Source organism: Drosophila bipectinata, chromosome 2R, assembly GCF_030179905.1.
Source record: "Drosophila bipectinata strain 14024-0381.07 chromosome 2R, DbipHiC1v2, whole genome shotgun sequence".
Lineage (NCBI taxonomy): Eukaryota > Metazoa > Arthropoda > Insecta > Diptera > Drosophilidae > Drosophila > Drosophila bipectinata.
In genome coordinates, this window is record NC_091737.1 from 5,941,403 (window position 1) to 5,962,756 (window position 21,354).

At 46.0% G+C, this 21,354-nt stretch overlaps 1 protein-coding gene across 1 annotated transcript in view; it reads left to right on the plus strand.

The window, feature by feature from the left end:
• Nucleotides 1-20,042, plus strand: part of dpr12 (defective proboscis extension response 12) — a 47,457-nt gene extending 27,415 nt beyond the window's left edge. The window contains exons 3-10 of the mRNA XM_070278317.1: nt 8,645-8,849; nt 13,069-13,193; nt 13,761-13,850; nt 15,193-15,360; nt 16,918-17,052; nt 17,111-17,324; nt 17,685-17,796; nt 17,866-20,042. Coding sequence (XP_070134418.1) covers nt 8,645-8,849; nt 13,069-13,193; nt 13,761-13,850; nt 15,193-15,360; nt 16,918-17,052; nt 17,111-17,324; nt 17,685-17,796; nt 17,866-17,884 — 1,068 coding nt within the window. The 3' untranslated portion in view covers nt 17,885-20,042. The remainder of the gene's footprint in view (nt 1-8,644; nt 8,850-13,068; nt 13,194-13,760; nt 13,851-15,192; nt 15,361-16,917; nt 17,053-17,110; nt 17,325-17,684; nt 17,797-17,865) is intronic.
• Nucleotides 20,043-21,354: the final 1,312 nt, after the last annotated feature.

The window sequence follows — 21,354 nt, forward strand, 5'->3', positions numbered from 1 at the left end:
CGGCTCAGTTGTTGGCCTGATGGTGGCGGTGCACGTCTTTCGGGGAGTTCGTTTTGTCAGAACCTAATCAAATTCTTACGTCGTCGTCCACATTCCCTCATTCATCGATTTCGCATTCGACTAGAAACTTAGTGGTCGGACCTACATATAAGCTAAACGATTTGACCCCCGGACCAGAAGTCTCCTTTCGGCCAAGTCAGGTGTACAATTAGGCGCGCCACCTGCACGCAATGGTCTCCATCATTATTACCCCGCCTGGTCTAGCCACTTTTCGGTCCATTATAATGACACGAAATTTTAATAAGCATGCATTAAGAAGACCCAAAAGTTTGGTGTGTTTGTAATTACCGCTCTGCCAGCAGGAAGCCGGTCCAAGTTATATAAACGGGCTGGGCCCGTATCGGCTTGGATCGGGCTGGGTTAGGGATTTTCGCTAAATCCCGGCACGTTCCCGACGTCTGGCTGCCACAGTGGTGGCATAAAATGCCACTTAAATCGCAGTTAGATGAGACCCTCCGTCCGAGGAAAACAATTAATACGGCGAATGCAACAATAACCTTTTGTTTTTAGTGGCACTCCAGGCTGGGTCGATCCTCTGCCTTTTCCATTACACAATCGAATTCAAATCCTCATGCATGGTCGGGTCGGAGCTAGTGGCCTGCAGGTAAAATAAATTATTATTTATTACGGTCATTAGAGCTTAATGGCGGCAATGATGTCCACCACGCAATGGCCGGGGACCAGCAACCAGGGATCCAGGGCCACGGCCATCAGGCCACCGCCGCGGACTTCCGCCGCTCAATCGAAAGCGAAGGAGAACCATTTCCAGCCGGACAACCTTTGTTTGGCGCGGCCCCTGATCCCGTACCCCGGCCGGGACCCTTTTTAATGGCAACCGGTTCACATAATGCGGCTTGCCCTGCGTCCTGCGTCGTGTCCTTGAAAGTACTCTGCTTTTCCGTCGTGGAACGGAACAGAAAGGAGCGGAGCGGAGCGGACAACGAAAACAAAAAGGAGGCCCGAATAAAGACAGAAGGAAAAGAAATCCGGCCTGGATAGCGTTTATCGTAAATTCAAGTCGTTATTATCTGGCCGGGAGGTGTCGGCGTGTGGAAATATTTATGCATTGCCAAAGTTGCGGCCCGGCCATCATAAATATCACAGAACCTCTGGGCTCATAAAGGCCCGAAATCGGGCTCCACATGCCCTGCCCTGCCACAATCGCACGGGCTCAGAGAAAGGCATATTAATGGTGCTTGGGCTGACACATTGTAAATTCAAATGCATTTCTCAAGCCCGGCACAGCCCTAGCTGGAGCGGTCCCGAAACTTTTCCCAAAGCTTTCACCGCAAAGTGAGAGCAATCAATCAAAACCCATACACACTCACACCCGGCCAGCCATGCACGTGGCCAGGTTTGGGAGCGAAATTAATTGCATGAATTCATGAAATACACGGGACGACAATTTGCATTAAACGACGACCTATGCTGGTGTGAAAACAAAAAATGGATTGCGTCAAGCCTAAAATTATGGACTCCATGTCACCCAAGAAAGTAGCTCTCGCATCTTAGGCAGTTCAAGGCCACCATAGAACTCTTAACCTATAAAAGTTATAGAGTTATTCTTAAAGAAAGTTGAAAACCACAGTTAATTTAGAAAGGACAATGTATTATATAAACCCGTCTTTTTATTCTCATTTGACCTGTGAGTGGCCAAGCAGTTACTACCAATTTTTTTTTTTTGATTCTTTTGAAGATAATTTGATATTTTTTCACTTAGTTTCGACACCATAACTCTTATACAAGGCAGCTCTTTCGGAGCCCAAATTAAAAGAACAAATTTTGTGATAAGAATTGCATTTTTTTTCTGGAAGCATTCAGGCGAAGATACAATAAGAAAGCTTCGGGGCGTGGAAGTTTTTTTTCCTCCGCTTAGAGACACTGCGGGCAAGGAACACCGACGAGCAGTCTCCGTAGGATCCCTACCTTCTCGAGATCTGGATGCATTTATGCCCCGCGTGTGTGCCGAGTTTATAATTTCTGACACAAAATTACATGCACTTTTTCCCACGCGCCACGGCGTATACGTTATTGTGCCTTTGGATGTGTGTGCTCGCATCGTCTTTGCAGCGCTGCTTTGATAAATGCGCATAATTTCTGTAGTTTCTCCAGGAGCTGCGAGGAAACTTTTCGTTCTGGGTGTTCTGGGATTGGGTGTGGGGGGATTGGTGTTGGGGTTGTGTACTCGGTGTGTTTGTGAATGTAATAGTCTCGCTGCTGCGCTTTATTGTTCACTGCGCAGCTCTGGATATTATGCCGGCTGGCTGGCTCTGGTTCTTGGCGTTCTCGGTCGGAATGGCGGTTCAGGTGGGCCGAGTCGAGTTGTCTTGGCGCGAATTATGAAGACGATTACACGACTTTATAGATGTGTCTGTGGACTGTTCGTGTGGGGCATGCACTCTCGGGACGATGGGCGTATCCGTGGGGCACCTGCACATTCTTATTTATGAGCAGCGAGGTGCTGCGACGCTGACTTAATGAAATACCTGTCAGGATTTATGTGTCGGTTGACTGGCGCAGAGTACACACAGCACACGTGAAAGCTGAAAGCGAAATTAATTTTGTATGAAAATGGTGTAGTCACGTTTTGTTAGTTAAGCTACAGCAAGCTGTTTTAAACTGCATCCGAGCTGACTGCTGAAATTGCCGCGATGCATTGATTTCGGCGCAGCAGGATCGCTCCAAAAGTCATTTGGTCTGGTGACTCATGCGGAGATTATCCCTGATACTCTATCTATCCACTAGTTTTTCCATCTGATTTTCATCCAGTTCCCATACAGGTGACATGCAAAGTTTTTGTTTCCCCGGTTGCAGCTTGCGAAAAACGCTGGCTGTTGTTTTTATTGAACCGTGCCTAGCGGCACGGCCCTTTCTGTCCCTTTACCTGCGTTTCTCCTGTAAATATTTCAACTGAAAAATTCATAAAGCCACGCCAGGCACCCCATGGCCCACTGATATCTCCGCGCGCTTGCATTTCTGTTTTGCCTTAATTGTTTAGAGAATAAATCACCGAACGTAGGAATAAGTTGACAACACCACATAAAATAAAAACGAGCGGGTCGGCCCCGAAAATAGAGCTCTGCCGTGTCGGGAGAGTCCTGTGTGTGTTCTGGTGGCGAGCGTGGAGCGGAAACGGAACTAACAAAGCACAAAACGAAACAAAAATGGCGCCGAAAAAAGCTAAACCCCACCAGTAAAAAAGAAATACGGAAAATGAAAATGGAAATGGAAAAGAAAAAGAACCCACGAAGCGAACGGAAAGGCAAAATTGCCGAACTAAAACTTTGCTGCAGTCACGGCACATAGACAGAAACTACAAAAGCTAAAAAAAATTGAAAAAAAAAACAAAAAACAAATGCTACATGGGGCACAGGAGGTGGACAGAACAACGGGGTGGAAAATGATGGGAAGAGTTTAATGTAGTGGCACACACATTCAAAGGGCCACGGCTGGGAAAAGTTTCGTCGCTTTCCTGTAACAAGCGTGCAAAGCACAAAACAATTTATGAAAATTTGCACGATTTCTAAACTTAAATAAACACCGAGAATAGTTTTGTTTTTATTATGACTGCCACCCGCTTTCTTTGCCACAACTTTGGGTATGGACGGGGACCCCTCCTCATGATGATCGATTCCATTTCCGACACGAACTGCTGGGAACAGACATCTTGGATATTTGGCGTTTTACGAGTTTATCTCGGCTGGCGTAGTTTTAATTAAAGCCAAATGAGCGACGGACGAGCGGGAGCGCCGAAAAGGATACGCCAGTCAGGCCGAAGCAACTGTCCTCGCAACACGCAAAGGCACGGAATAATGCGAGTGTGGCCAATGCACTTTTCAACGGTAAATTAACAAGTACAAAACTTGCAGTTATGGTCTCGCTGTGGGCTTAGTTGGGCGGTGGGGCTGGTGGAGGTGGGACAGTGGGCACAGCGTGCTTAAATTGAAAAAGTTTGCAACTTGCAAGTTTCTTTCGCTTTTAAATGTTGTGAACAAGTTCCAGGAAAGGATTCAGTGCACCCCCGGGCGGAGATTGAAGTTTTCCTGCAGACTGCAAGCGCTGCGATTGAGAGCTAAAACCGGCGGTACAAAAATATCACTTTCCGAGCTTCCCTTAAGAGGACGGGGCTGTCTTCCCCTTAACTTATTTACTTTACTGTTTACTGCATATCACACTTGGCATTCTCGAAGTCTTTGTTTCTGCGGGGCCTAAACCAATAACCCTTGGGGCTAGCTTGTCAGGACCCTAAATATGTTTCCATAAAAACCGGCATTAAACTTTGGGCATTGAATTATTAAATTGTTAATATCCAGTAATAAATTATAACATAAACTGACAGGGTCAGGAAGCAGCCAGCGAACAAATGAGCTTTTTTATGGTGAATTCACACACTTCCTTTGTCATAAAACATGAATTTCGAAAGTATGCAGATTTTCGGATTGGACCTGACAATTGGCCACTTGTGAAGAGCAGAGAATGTAAATAAAAATAGTGTAAATTAAGGCCATTGAAGTGCAGCGTAGCGGAAACGGAAATGTGCGCAAAACAATTACCAGTTCAAGGGAGGCGGCAGGAGCCTGCAACGCGAGCACCCACTCGTATGCGCAGATACACGACCATAACAGTGAAGCTACAATGTCGTCATCTAAAGGGCGAAATTTATATAATGCTTTTTTTATCCAGCCACTCAAGCGCAATCAAAATGCGTAACGTGCATTTTCATTTGAATGCTAGGAGGAAGTGGTGAGCGCTGCAATGGGGACGAGTTTGTGGTTGTGTGGGACTGGGACGGGATTGAAATCGGGATAAAGATTGGGGAGCATTGACGTTATTCGTTTTTGTATCGCAATACCACATAAATTACCCAGTGCTTGTGGCAAATACTAATTTTCAATCGGCCTGCCAAGGCGTAATAATTTTCCAATTTCCCCGCTTGCCGCACTTATCGCCTTAATTTCAAATGCACTAATTATAAAGCCGACCAGTGCGGGCGCACGCCATTTAGTGGAACCACAATAATGGTTTTGCAGTTTCCTCCAAAAATCGAACCACTCATGGGACATAAATGAGTAGCAGCCCTTCTGTGGGACTTAGGCGTGGGAAATATAGGAGAGGTCATTCGATAAATCCTTAACTCCCGAGCGTTGTGTCTTCCTTGGAATGTTACATTGAATGTCCTGAATAATTGATTTGTGCTCCCAACGAGGTGAAATCATTTGGTAAACGATGCTCTTGCCAGAAACTTAGCTATCTTTTGTGATGAACCACTAATATTCTGGAATAAAGATTCATAAATTATTCATCCAGTTTATTATTCAGCACTTTGCGGGAAATTTGACTTTTTTCCAACCTTTCATAATAATGCAAGTAGAAAAGCAGGTTGAATAATTTATGATTTCGATGCACATATACGGAAATAATTTATTTTGGTTATAAAAGATAATTTGGCCCCTTCTATTTATTCAACTCTTTATCGTCACCTTTTAAAATTAAAATACTGTTTTAGAGAAAAACTTTGGTTAGGAGGAAGGCCACTTACATGCCCCAAAAGCTAGAGTAAGTGAACAAAACTCTGTTAGGGATAGTTTGGTGCAAAAATATATCCGCATTTTTTGAAAGCAAGAGAATTGACAAATTCGTCGTATACATCAATCAATTAGCAGATGGCAACAAGCATACGCCATGGTGGCCTTTCGGAGGTCCCAGTGATGTCAGTACTCCGCGAAATCTCCGAATAAGAACATGAACTATTTAATGCCGCCCGCACTTGCCCTCAATAATAAAACAGGGTCCTTGGCAATACTTAATTATACATGCTCGGATGGCTCATGCGGAGAGTGGCGGGGCAAGTGCCCGCATGTTGGCATGCAGTTACGTTTCCGACAGCATAGCCAAGCGGCTGCAATAACAATACGGGCGGGATCATAGCGCCATCGCAGTGCATTATACAGAAAGCACGGCAAGAGGACTCGGGGATCCTGGGACTTTGGGGGGCTGGAGCAGAGCGCCAGAGCTCAGAGCAAGTCGGATGACAAGCCAAACAAAAGCAACAAAATGAAGTATGAGGTCAGCAGAAGAGAGCCAAGCAGGAGCAAAGAAAAACAAAACAGAGCCGAGCCGAGCCGAGCACAAAAGAAAGCACATGATTGTCGCTTGAAACTTGAGCCTCAGCAACTAACCTCATGACATCAGCTTTTTGGTTTCCAACTTATTACAATTTCCATATAACCTCCAGAGCGCCGGGGTAGGGGCGGCATAAACAGGACGCAGGCCAGAACAGCTGGGTGGATGTGTATTTGTGTGCGCGGATTGCATACAAGTGTGCATATGTGTGTGCAGTGTGTAAATAGGGAGCAATGGGCGGACAAAGGCAGTAGCAGAGGGTGAAGCGAAATAGACACACAAACAGAAACAGAAACAGAGAGGCAGGCAAGAGGAGAGGCAACGACGCGGGAAAGGCAAGCGCCATGTCCTTCAGCACTTGCCCTCGCCAGAGCAAAGGCAGAAGCATTCGGAAAGGCAAAATGCTGTGGGGGTCTTTAAGTTTTATGGCACCATTGTGTCAAGATAATAATATGGACGTCTCTGTGTGAGTACGTGACTGCATTTAAGTGCATAGTTGTGTTGAACAGCACTCACACATACACTTACACTTGCTCTTACACTTGGGCCAGGACTCGCACTAGCAGTCGCATTCGCACTCACACCGAGAACACAGATGCATAAACAAGAATTCCTCTGGCATGACATTTACTCTGCGAATTACTCTAAACTGCTGCACTTGCGATGCGATATGCGAGTCCGAAAAAGGCAAAATGGCAGCAAATAGCAAAATAGCAAATGGCAACTTGCAACTGGAAGCTGGAGCTGTTCCACCCTTATCAATTTAAATGAATTGTACACGAGTGTGTCATAAATTCGGGCCGCATGACATTTCCTAATGTTTGGCCATAAGAGCAAGCAGCGGACTAGCAGTGTTAATTAAAAAGCTCGGATTCTTCCGGGCCGCAGAGCGAAATCAAAACCAGAAAATCGCCATGCTCAGAAAACCACATAGTTTTGTAATTAAAATGAACGAACGCTTTGGCAATCCTGCGGCCGAATTTCAATTTTAATTTATGTGCACAACGCTTCGCCAAATTCGGATTCATTAGCTCTGTTTGCACAGCGAGTTGAACAAACTCCCGGACTCTCGCACCGCTAGTCTCCACAATACCATCCATTTGAAGAGCTGGCCTCGGCCCAAGCCCCCAAATATCGACATAAATATAAAAACTTATAAAATGTAAAGTCACAATAAAGAGCAGACGTAGAACAAGAGCCGGGCTGCAGATAAAAATTATGACTGGCCACAAAACTTTGACCAAGTTGCCAGTGGCCATCGCTTTTTATGCATCTCAGCATAAAAATTTAAATAAACTCACTCACGCGTGCGGGCAAATAAATACAAATTTATGGAAAATCCCACTCTGAGGTTATGTTTCGAGGTCGTAAGGTTCTGGTGTCCAGTCCGTCCGGCCAATTGCTGAGCCATTACAGTGGCGTCCTCGGCGTCCACTTTGCATAATCTTGATCTCGCCAATTGTCCAGCTGCCTCACCCGACTCTGACAGCACCCACCCACCTAGAAACACATAATGTGACGAATTTTCCTCGGCAATAAATAAATTGAAGCGATTGGGAGCAAGGGCGCTAGAAACCGCCCATGAACTCAATTACTCTTTTAATTAGCCCCTTAGTTAGTTTTTGTATCTATAACTTATTCCTAATTTAAGAAACTTGTTATTTTTTCCACTCCGTAACTTATGCATTTTCCTTTATTTTTCTTCTTTCAGCTCGCTGAGCAGCACCCGGAAAAAGTAAAGCCAACCTAGGACCAGAAAAAAGAAAGTGGAGAGCGGAAAACGGGAAAACAAGAGTCCTCAATGGACATTACGTTGGAAGCGATTCATCATTGCCTCAACGCTACACCATTGTTCATGGCAACGCCAACAGCCACTATAGCAAATTGAATGTAATTTCATAAAAAGCGGGTGTTAATTTTTTGCCAGCCACACAATACAAGATAGATACAGCCAGACGTGGCTTAATGTGCTAACACGCATTGACATGAAAAATGATGGAGACCTCGTGTGAAGCTCCCTAAAGAAGCAAAGCCTAAAGAAAGAGCGCTCGGCGCCCAACGCGTTGCATACAGCAGAGTAAGGCACCCGTGAAGGGGGAGGACGCATTGTGTTGCACAGGACAACAGGCGGGCAAAGGACATTAGACAGCAGACATCGCATTGACAGGCGACAGCGAATAGGAAAAAAAAGCTCACATTGGACCAGCTTCATTTATCAGCGCCGCATCGCATCCAACAAAGAGAAAGCATCTGGCAACTGGCAACTAGGAACTAGCAACACCAAACAACAACAAAAACAGTAGATCTGCCTCGCTGGCCCAGTGAGGCGGGTGCGGGCCGGAGATGCCGACATTGTTGCACGTTCATTCAAAAAGCCATTAACCCTAATAAGCAGCCACAACAACGAGGCGAACCATTCTGCTGCCGCCCATCGATGTGCCCCATCAATTCTGGGATTTAGGATCTAGGCGGTAAAGCGGCCATAGGCGTAGACAGTGGTAGTAGTTGCAACGTCGGATCGGAAAGGAACAGAAAGAAGCCGAAGGAACTGCCAATGGTGCTGCCACGACTGCTACTGCCCTTGCGGCGACCCGTGCACCTCATGGAGCTGCGCATCCTGCTGCTGTGTCTGCCCACCCTACTTCTTGCCACGACTCTCGAGCCAGGTGCGTTGAAAATCTCATTGCTCTTCCGATCCCCAGTCACACTTTTGCTTCTAGTATTTAATTAGGGGGTTTCCTCGGGCGAGACCCCCCTAGTAGAGGTGGCTGGCTTATTCCTGAAAGTGCTATGTAAATTAAGTCGAAATTTATGCCAAGTACTCAGCCAGTTTCTCAAAGTATGCAGCAGTTTATTTTAATATTAACACTGGGCCTACAAATCGTGGCAAAAACAGCCCCTAAGTCCGCAGGCCAATAATTAAAGTCCCAAATCGCACGGCCAAAGCGGCCGAAACTTGGCCAATTTACGGATTTATTTTGCCACGAATTTTAATCATTAGGTTTAGGTCAAGGCATTGAGTTCAATCCGGGAGCTCCGAAGTCGTAGTTGTCGAGAGCTTGCACCTGCGGACCGAACTTTGGGACGGAATACTTTAAATACGCCCGCGGGACTTGCTGGCAATAACAAGTAGCACATCTGACTGTTTGCCATTCATTTGAAAAATGGAATGCAGCCGAACGATGCCAAGTAAACGCCTCAAGTAGGGCGGGTGGGCGTTCACTCGAATCCAGAGTGCAGCCAACTAATTTTAGGCTTTCGGCGATTGCTTCGCAAACAGTTATTAATTTTTCATCCACACCGCATCGCTTGACCTTTCGCTAATTTACTTTAAATGGGCGTCGCTGCCGAACAGCGTGGCGGGCTGCCAAGCCCAAAGCACTTGGAACGTCACGTATACGCATCGTTAGAGCTCCAAAGTTATGGCCAACACGTAACATTCACAAATAATAAGGATAATGAAAAATACACAGGGGAAAGATTAGCACCGAGGGCGACCCACCTTGTTGATGGGCAATGGGCGATGTGGCCGTTGTCGTAGTTGCTGCCCTTGCGGCTTTGGTTTCTACCGGGGTCGTCGATGGGGCAACACCCCTGGTCGCGGAGCTTGCCGCTTTCTGTTGCTTTTTTCGCAGCTCGCCAAACGCGTTGCGCATAAATTATCCGACACGGCAAAGGCGACACCTTATCGAAGCGAGAGGTCCGCTCATTACGCAGCCTCCTGAGGAAAGTGGGTGGTTGCGGGCACTTGGCGAGGACCAGAACGAGAACAAGGACGTGGGAAGAGGGGCGCAGTCAAAACCGTAGTCGAAAACAAACAATGCTCGCGTGACAGTGCAAAAATTGAAAATTTATTGCGACGCCTTGTGGCTTGAAAGTCGTTGTCAGAAAAAACTTTGTAAATTGACTTTTAAAGTGCGGAAGTCGCTGGGGTGGAAAGTGTGTAAAGAGGGCGCGTGGATGTAAGCTCACCAGCTGGGAGGGACTGTCACTGCCGGTTTCGGAAAAATTGAACTTTCAAGTTTCGGTGACGAAGCGCCTATGTTCATTCACCACAAGATTTCATGGTTACTTTGCTAGCGAATAATTATCCCGGTCTCCTACGATGTTTTAGAATACATTTACTTGTGTCAGAGTTGAGTGACACCGAATTTATTATTTTAGTGGCGGTTATTTAATGAAACTAATCAATCTTAAAAACTTGTGCAGTCTGCTGCCAGATAACGAATTCCCCTAGGCATTCGCACCTGCAGTTTGTTCGAAAGTTTGTCCATGACACCAACTAAAAAGTTCTCCAGCACAGGATCTCCCCAAATTTTTAAGTTTCTTGTTGGGGAATATCTGTTCAAACTAAACCCTTAATGCATTCATGAAGGCACGAACTCCAGTACCACCATTTCAAGAAAGATATCTGTTATTTTAGCTTATGTTTTCTATCCCACCCTTTGTATTATATTTCCCTCGTCATTCGACCAGGCCAAAAGTTTCCTCAGACGCCTTTTTTGGCTTCATCGCAGAGCTTCGTCGAAAAAATAATTTTCCATGTCGTCCAGGGCAAGCTAGCCCCTCCAAATGGCATACCCGTGGCACATGGGCTGGGGCCCAAGGTCGCTGAAGCAGCGGGGCTGCCACACTCTGCATACACGTAGGGGGCGAGACACACTCTACGCTCGGCAAACAAACAAGGGACAGAAGATGGCGTTTTCCAGAGATTTTCCATTTTTCTCTTTTTCTCGTGCGTTTCACTTCGTAACACGATTTCGCGTATCCTCGCACTCAAGTCTTAAGTGCAAATGAGTTGGAAGTGCTGAGTGGGTGGCTCTGTGGGTGGCGGAGTGGGTGTGTCTCAGTCAGCAGTATTGCAAATTTGCTTAGCGGTTTAAAAATTAAGCGAGTGGGATGGCGGAGGGGCGACCTCTGGCCTGCAAACGAGCTGAGAGCCGGCGTGGCTTTTGTGACCACCAGGTCACAGAGCGCCTGGCAGGCAGCTTCATAAGTGCTAAGCGCTCCGTCGGCCTAAGCAGATTTGGGGCTTAGCGCAGACATATTGGCATGGCATTAAGTTTTACGTATACGCCGAGGAGCCCTCAGTCAACGAAGACAGATAAATATTATTTTAAAACAGGCACAGGTATATGCTTAGGGAAAAACAATAGAAAAACTCACAACAACCGATCCTGGCGACAACAAGGACAATAACCAGTATGCCGTGACTGCGGGCCATATAACTTAAGCGGTTGAGGGCGTGGGGCGAGAGATTGACAAGAAATATTTATTATTAATAATAAACATGCGAGCATGCCAGCCCCACTTGCTGACTTCATTATTTATCGCTTTTTAGCAGCGGGAGCGGGCAGACGGGGTAAATTAAATGAAAAATTCGGCAACGAAAGGAAACTAAACGGAACGAAGGGAGTCATATTGCCATGTATTGCCAGTTTTTGCTACTTTTGTTGCGGCATCCGGTTAGCCCGGAGTCGGCGAGCGAGGGGTGTGTCATTTTCTATCGCTTTTTGCGCAAGTTTTATTACAGTTGCCTACTTTCAGGCATAATATAATTCACACGCCTAAGCCGAAGGCAGCTGACATGCGCACGTACCGCCAAGTACAGGATGCGTTGAAATACGCCGCTCTAGCCGTTTTATTAGCAGTGCGTGTTCTTTCACTATTATCGTGTTTGGCCTTCACCACGGCCTGCCGCCCACAACCCCGCTCATTCTGCCCACACTTGACCTCAGTCAAAGTCTCTTCCCGAGCATTTACATTCCCTTAAACATGCGCAATATATTTCCACTAGCCCCTACCCCAGGACGCGGCTGTGTGTGTTTGACTGTCATGCATACAAATGCAAAGATAACGCGTGTGGGTATGTATAATAATTTATGTTTGATGCCAAAGCCGACCTGACCTGTCATAAAGCTGCCACGAAACGGCTCGAGTCAAGTGGACTCGCCTTTGTGCTGTGGCTTCCATGCTGCTCCCGTTTCTGCTGGCTTTGCCTGGCTCATTCCGCATAATTAATAGTTGGGCATTAGCAGGACCTTCCCCGCCATGAAGCTGTGTGTGTACACCGTCAGCCAGGGTACTCATAAACAGAACACTTCTGAGCCGAACAGACCCATTTTAAAATCAATGCATCGTGGCCGAAAGTGTTTGACGTCAGTGCGAGCTCTGCTAACATAAATAACATTGGCGCTGGAAAAGAAACCCGAAAATACATACATGTCCTCGTATGCTCTCGATTGGAGTCCTGCATACGCATGCCTAAAGTATAAACTATAAAAATTTACGAGGCAATAAAACTGCGAGTTCGCTTCGCTGGGTTTTATAGCCGAGTGTCAGAGGTGGGCGCACACTTTCATCTGCTGATCCTGCAGACAACATTATTACACATTTTTACTTGGACTGCGTTCCTTCTCCGCCAACAAAATTGGCTTCTCTAAGACACAACTTTGTGCACCTGACTGATTCCACACAATCGCCATTGAGGGGAGCAGGACAGGCGCGCTGTTTCTATTTCCAAAAACCTATTAAGGAGCTTCTCCAGCATTGTATTTAGGAGAAATAAATTGAGGTGTATCCGCCTAGCTATAGATGGGGCAGTGTTTGTCTCGAAAAGCAGTCGAAAGTCAATAACCCGAAATAGGACGAATCACTTCGAGGTCCATCTTGGAGTATCTGATGTATCATTTCAAGGGGCTCAGATAAGAAACGTCCTGGGAGAGAGCCGAGTGCCATTTGGGATGGGATTAGCCCTCACCAAACCCAAGGCCAATCACATTCACTTGCACCCCAGACATTCTGCTGATTGCACTCGAATAAGAACAATCGGAACTTTAACACAATTTTCGAGTAACGCTCGTGGCTACTCTTTTCTGATTGCAGATCAAAAGTCAATACTAACAGATAACGACTGGAAGAAGCTATGGATGCGCGGCGGAGTGGGGGCCGACTCAAAATTGGATAATAATCTTGACTCGAGTGACAGTCCAATGTTCGAAGACAGCGAGGTAAGTCCCGATGACAGATTGACCTTCATTGCCCCCTATCCCAAATGCAATCAACTCGTGCCGAATCCGGTAGCGTTGTAAACTTCAGTCGATTGCAGTCGCTGATGAGGGGTAGGAGGGAGGAGGTAAGACGTCAGAACGATCAATATGTTAATGATGCTGAAGGAGAGTGCACCCTGCGAGAAAGAATCCGGAGATAACACCCAAGCGGCTTGGCGCTAATTACGCCCCAGAGAGAGCGTAACGGAAGAGCCTGGGTCTAGACCGCGGCTAATTAATCTTTAGTGCTTATTTATAATTCATTCGCACTGGCTTCGAATCTAATTATCCAAATAGCAAGCTCTCCAGGCCCCCAGCCACTCGAACCGTCTTCGCTGGGCGGATGACTCGAATGCGACGCTGATGTATCAGGAACTGGAGCGAGGGGGTGGCGCTGCTTTGCTGGATTCGGAGCCAGTGTCGTTTGGATGTCAACCCACCGACCCACAACCCAACAATGAACTTTTAACTTTTTGTCTTGTGTGTTCTCTTCCCCGTTCCCTTCCCTCTTTTCTTCTTTTGCAACAGCTGATGGCGCACAACACAACCGTCCAGTTGGGTGGCACCGCCTTCCTGGTCTGCAAGGTCTCCGGCGTGGACAGAGTGGGTGTAAATTGGGTTTGTTTTTGTCTCTCTAATTGTGCCTCGTCGAAGCGCGAGGACACTCCCGCATTATACCAGTAGCTTAGTTCAGTGCAGGGTGAACGCCAGCACCTCCGCCTCCTGCAGCTCCGCCCCATTGGTTCCCACTAGCCGGCGGAGCTGGGAAATTGAATACGGTTCGAGACCGCTAGATACCAGGACTAGATAGGACGGGAGAGATCTGCTGGCGAGCACAACTGCTGCTGCAATGCAACATGCATATTTTATTTGAAACTTGTTCTGGTTTTTCCCGCACCCGCACCCGCACCAGCAACCACTCACACTCCAGCTACCACTACCACTCCCTCTCCCAATGCCATTTCCGTTTCCGTTTTCGTTTTCATTTCATTTTCCTGTCTAATTATATGGCATTTTCATTTCGCTTATTGTTTTCTCGAATGCGGCACGCAAAAGTCTAATTTGTTGAACAGCCAAGTACGAACAACAGCCAAACAAGAGCTTAATTTGTAGTTGAAAGCAAGCGTTCGGCAGAATGACAATTTCAGGACACACTGTTTGACATTCGGTTTGGCTAACAAGCAATTAAGCACCACAACTGGCACACAATGCTTGATGGGACTCTCAATACATGGGCCTAAAAAATGTCAATTAATTAGAAGGATTCCCCCCGAAAATTTTTCTCACACGCTTTTTATGTGCGTAAGGATCTTTTTTCAACACCTTCAGATCGAACGAAACCTCATGAAATGCCAATTAACAGCGTTGCTAAATAAATGATGACAATTCAATGACAATTCACCAAGAGTCAAATTTTTAAATGTCTAGGATTATTATTTCCTATTTTTTGATAGAAGCACCCGAAAGCTGTATTTTAAAGTCGTGGCAATTCATAATCAAAACTTTCTTAATTCAAAAGCAATGTGTAAAAAAATTCTTTGAAGTTAAAAGTTAATCGGAAATGTTATTCTCATACAACAAAGTACGGGGTATCCTTCGTTGAGACTCATCGCTAGCTCGAAATCCCTTGACCCACATTATTTCGCTGCAGCCTCATTCGTTTCTGGCTGCGCACCTGCTAGGGCATTAAAAATAGTTTATCCGCGTGTAAACCCAAGTTGTAATTCAATTCCCGCTGCACCCAGCCACCGCTTGGCGGCTTGGTGCTGGGCGACGAAGAGGGCCGCATGTGAGCATTTTTTAATTACTTTTCGAGAAGCATTCGCATGTTTCGCTAATTGCATGAGCGGCTTTGTGCTGCCTACTTTGTAGTGCTATTAATTATCTGTGCGCATAATACTCGATTTCCAATTTGTTCGCTTTGTTAATAACGCGGCTGGGTATTGGCTCTCGTCAACAGAATCAAATATCTTGGATCCGCCGCCGGGACTGGCACATCCTGTCGTCGGGGGCCCAGCTCTACACCAACGACGAGCGCTTCGCGATACTGCACACCCCAGGATCCAACATGTGGACCTTGCAGATAAAGTTTGTGCAGCGCCGGGATCATGGCATGTACGAGTGCCAGGTAAGTCACCGGGAAGGGGGACGACGGTGTTGGGCCCACTCCGCCCAGTGGGCGTATGTGGTGGACGCCGGGAACAGGGCCGGTGCAGATGGATGCGAGTCTCTGCGATGATGGCTCCATATTTTATGCATGCAGCGCAGTTGAAATAAACTAAAGTGCATTTGCATACGCTCTCGTGCTCCGCTCCTCCCCCGTAACGACCGTATGTGGACAAAGTATTGAGGTTTTCACGGAAGGCTCTATGCTCCGCGCTGATTTCGGGAAACGTTACGTCACGTCGCGTCGGTTTGCGTACCTGCGCATGATTTAATTGTAATATGCAAATTGAGTTTTATATGCAGAGGTTCGATTTAAGGTAACTGCCCGCGACTATTTGGTCAGCTGTCACAATCAGGAACTGTAGCATCCGCGTCGGAGTCCGAGTCCGGGTCCGAATCAGCAATCGTCTGGCTGACACTGACAATTCAGGCCAGCCGAAAGAGTGTAGCATTGGACCCAGGGCCACCCAGGAACACGGCTGACTGGCTGACTGGCTCACTGGCTGACACACGGTTGCAGATAACAAATTCGAGCGACGTTCCTTCTATCCTGCCAACTAATGCACAAGAAGCCGAAAGTCATGAGGATGCAAATATGGAAGGGGCGTGTTCCCGGCACGGAATGAAAAGGAAAACAGCTTAAGAGGGACGGAGCTAGGGAAGGGATAGAAAAGGGAAAGAAGCGGGGAAGACAACTAACCGAAAAGCAACAAAGTTAGACGCTGCTGAAATGGACACTTGACAGTAACTCTGTTTGTGCAGCAGCGCAAGTGCCACTCGGGCTGCTTTGACTGGATGGATAGGACAACGGGTGGAGATGTGCATAGGGCTGGTGGACGGAGCGGTCGGGCGGTGAACAGAGCGATTTCGGAAACGTAGCTTCAATTTCAAAATTGTTTGCATGCAATTTCAATATGAGAAGCCGCATGCCAGGGCAAACCAGTCAGTCATCGAGTCATGCTCAGAGTCAGTGGGTCGGGCATGTCCCCTCCGGACTCAGGTCTTCGGTCTCTGGACCCGGGAATACGTAGCCAACGAGAGCTGCATGCAAATATGCCGAAATGATTATTTCCTTCTCCATTGCTGCTATTGGGCAGCAGAAGCGTAGAAGCTGCAGCAACTGCTGCCTGCCTGCCGGTTATTTTTGTGAGCAGGGCCTTCGTCTGATCCTGCTCCGGCTTCTGCTCCCCCTCCCTCTACCGCTATCGCTTCAGACAGAAAGTATTCGGAACGTGTAGGAAGCGCTCCACTTATATAGAATCCGTTCGTTTTTGTTTCATTTTTGTGTGCCAAATTGAAATTGTTTGATTTGCATTTCAATGAGTGCAACATTTCTTGCACTCGCAACGATTTCCTAACACAGCCCGGCGGGGAGTGGTTTTTGCTTTGAGTTTACTGAAGCATTAAGACTCGAGTTGATTACGTATACCAATCGCACTCAATTGCCGTACTTGCTCTTTCCGCTCCATGGCTCCTCCCATTTTCTCACCTTACACTCAAAATAAAACTTAACACCCAGGTCTCGACCCCGACTGGCATCATTTCGCACTTTGTGAATCTTCAAGTGGTTGTGCCGGAGGCCTTCATCCTGGGCTCTGGCGAGCTGCATGTCGACATGGGCTCAACAATCAATCTGGTTTGCATTATTGAAAAGGTAAGCTGTCCACGTGCCTCCTTTTTCGGCTCTCAGACGATTTCCCGTCTACTTACAGAGTCCGACACCGCCCCAGTACGTATACTGGCAGAAGAACGACCGTCTGATCAACTACGTGGACTCCCGGCGTGACATCACCATAGAGACGACTCCTGGGCCCCGAACGCAGAGCCGGCTGATCATCCGAGAGCCACAGATCACCGATTCCGGCAACTACACGTGCTCGGCCAGCAACACGGAGCCGGCCAGCATTTACGTCTTTGTTTCGAAAGGTGAGATTGGAAATACCAAAATATCCTGATATTTGCGTTTACACAGCTCCCGTGAGTTTAGCTTCAAGCAGCGTGGGTCTCGCTTAAGTTTCCATTTCTTGTTCCTTAAAAAGGGTGACACAAATCGAGTTTCTTGCTATGTTTGCATTTAAATGGACATGGAGCGAATTTTGTAATGATGATGAAAATATGCAAATGAGACGACGCCTGCAGATGCTGAAAATAAAAATGGGGAAACGGGAGGATACAAATAGGAGGGCAAGTTGCACAGGATGGCGCGGCTGTTGGCACACATAATTGCATTCGCACCCAACTAATTCTGGCACTAATTCAAATTCAAATTTACCCTGTCACTTTCAGGCGACAATATGGCGGCTATATCGCGGCGCAAGACCTCTTCGGCCGATCGTCTGACGCACATATTTAGGTCAATGCTGGCGCCCTGCCTGCTGCTAAACACGGTTGTTGTGAGGTAAGACGAAAGACGCGCTCTAATCCCCAATGGCAGAACTTGTATTTTTATCTATGTATCCCGCAACAGACGCATTCTTCTGACCTAAGGGGCAAGGGAGGAGACGGCAACTGGCAAGCGACGAGCGGATGTTGGCGACAAAGAAGTCCTATTTAAGCTATTTCAGTGTTAGACCTAAACAAGCCAGACACACAGTTAATAACTAAATAACCCGAGTCTAGAATAATTGCTAAGCTAAGCACTGGAGTGTAAAAATCAACGTAATCCAATCACAGTCGCATATATGTGTAGCGTATGTATGCCAGGCATCCACTCGTACATCTAGACGTTTAGATAAGTCCAAGTTTAGTTATAACTCACTTTCCATTGATTGTGTACAGTGTGTTTGAGGTTGAAGATTGGAGACAAATATGTATGTGAACTGTTTCTTTATTTGGTAATGCGTTGAATTAAGACAAAGTTTAAGTTTAAGTTTACGCTTAAGTTTGGGTTTGACATGGGTAATGTCATGGGTAAGTGCAATGAAAATATCAAATGTTATATGTATCCTTGTTTGAGCCAGTGAAATGCTTTGCGTCTCTGAAAATGGTTATATGCCAATCGAATCCATTAAACGAGTTCTTTAACAAATGCGGCATCCATTAAAAAACCATTATAACTGTTATTAGTTGCTAATTGAAAACTTATAGTATAAAGGACCTCCGCAGGCAAAGCAAGCAGCACGAATTGCACTCTCTGACGAAAGTAAGAAGGACGAAATAAACCCATTTTAATTAATTGTGTTATTAAGTTTGTAAATACATTTTATTGCAAACGGCAGCGCAAGCATACGTGCACACAAGGACTCACGCCGCATTCAGCAAAAATATAGTAATTCAAATTTTGTAAATAAAGAGGAAATCATTCAGCTACAACACCAGCAACCAAAAGACACAAAACCGACTGAAAATGCGCAATAATATTAAACGGGATGAGAGGGTGCGGGCTTGGAGCGTGCGGATGCTTTATGGACTTTCAACCTGTCAAAATCATTCAGTAATTAATTTCGAACACTGGGAGGAAACGAGTGCCGGACCACCACGGCAAAGTGGACCGCACCAACCCACGTGCTGTACTGACGCCACTCTCCCAGCAAAGGGCCCTCGTACCCTGAATGGAGTCTAAATCAACGAAATCCTTAAAGCGTCCGCATGTCGAGCTTCCATTCGGTACTTCGTCATCTATGGCAGGGCAAGGCAGGCCGGGGCAGCAAGAAAGTTGAAAATTCAGCACTTTCTTTTAACATTCCTCTGTAATTCGCAATCCGCATTTCTTTCGTGCCTGTGCCAGCGGCTGCAACACCTCAATCTAGAAACAAGCATCTACGTAATGAATTATGTACAACTTTTCGACTGTTTACGGAACCCGACTCCAAGGCTGACACCCCGCGGGGTGGCCAGGGTGGTCAGCATATACGATAGAATACAATACAACATAGAGGATCTCCTCCGCCTCTTATTGGATAATCAGATTTAAGCCAACATTCGTTTATAATCGGTACGTAATTTACAAGCGACAAACTGTTAAACAATACCACTTGAAGTTCGACTAGATTCCTTAGTATAAACCGGACATAAAACCAAAAATTAGGTAAATGTAGTTTACTGATTGTGAAACGTAATAAGAATATTGAAAATATCAAAGTACTAACTGTGGATTCGTCTCCTTGATGTGTTGTATGTGTATGCGAATGCCCCAGGTCCTTTGATCTTTTGGAACAAGTAATTTATTGGATTGAATTAAATGCAATGTTCGGAGCATTTAATTGGTTCTCACTGTTAAGCATTTCCACTGTAAATATTTTGTATTACCATATTACCATATGTATATCGAATGGCCGGTAATGTCCGTTTGTTATTTATAAAGTCACATATGACAAATGAAATCTTATAATAGATATTGTACTCTCTGTATGGACGAAGGCCATAGCGAAACCTAACGAACAAACGATTCAAAATGATTAAAGTGTTTTCAATGTAAATGCTCGTGCGCATTATTGTACAATTTCAACTTGCAAACATTTGACGAATATGAATTTAATAATAGTAAAATTACCAGTAAATCAGTAAATAAAACATTGTGCTTACACACACACCCACTCACACCCGGAAGGGGGAATAAAGGCGACAGGAGACACAACCAAACCAGCAAAGTATGGAAACCAATACGAATGCATTCGAATAAATCAAGTGATTATCATGGAAAATAAATGTAATTTAAACAATAATCATGTTTTGTCCTGGCTTATTCTTTGTACTATATAAAGCGGCAGGAGTGGCCGAAATGCAGTTATTGGTAAGTTATTGAGCCATTGCCAATCAAGAAAGCCGCTCCGTCCGGTAGCCAAAAACTTTTCAAAAAGTGCCAAATCCTTGCTATTGTAAAGGCTGTGCGTCAACACGCTATAATTAGACCCCATTGTTGGCAAAACGCAGGATCCACACCCACAGCACACACCCCGAAAAGAACCGACTGCCTATTTGCCAAAGTTGCTAGTTTTTCCGAACGCGCGCCAATTATTTTTCGACATTTTCCTTAAGCCCGGCAGTTTACTTTCTGTCAGCATTTCATTCACTGGCCCGTCGCCTCTCATTTCGCCAGCGAACATGTTGCACTTAAGTACACAGAAGCCCTCGCAGTCATGCCCGCCGTGCCTTAAATTCCACGCTAAGTGTGTTTGAGAAATCAAATGCATTGAATGCTGCCACCAGGCCCGGCCCGAACAGCAAACTTTTGTGGCCACCAAAGTTTTGCCAAATGAAATGAACCCGAGTAAATTTGCCATGCACAAGTGCCAGAGCAGCCCATGGCCGATGGGTCGGTGGGCTGCCTGGTCGGTGGCTCGATGCCTTGGTGGGTCGATTGGGTGGCTTAAAAGTAAAACATTGAACTGCAAAAGTAATGGAGAGTTTTCAACAAGAAATTATAGTGTACACACAAGCGAAAGGCCCTGCCGAGGCCCCTCAAGATGTACTGAGTCGCAGCCGGAACCTTTTTGCACACTTCGCCAGAGCGGCAGCCAAATGGGCGAAATTGGCTGTTGACAGCCAAAGTTGAGTTGCCGAAAGTCTTCGACGTTTGCTGAGTGAAAACTTTGCTATTTTTATTTTCGATTTGCCGTTTTGATTAAAAAGTTTCACGCGAAAACTCAAAGATCCAGGTCGCTCACAAAAACGCTGTATAATTCAGCCCTGAAATGTCACCTCTGCTGGAATCGAAATTGGCAAACACTCGTATCTCGCCTACCCACATCGCATATCCTTCCCATAAACACACAGCGCCGCAGGATGACAGCTGTTAAGCCGGGTTCTCCATGAGTCCTGTTTGCTTAAAAGCTCAAATTGAATTTATAGGCGAGTTATAAACATTTAAATTATCGAATTTTTTAACGCATTAATTTTAATGTCATGACAGGCACCCCAAATGGCGCACAGATTTCCATTTTGTCACTGCAGCTGGCAGCAAAATACACTGAACAAAATTATTATCAAACAAATTTCAATCAACAACAATTTGAGT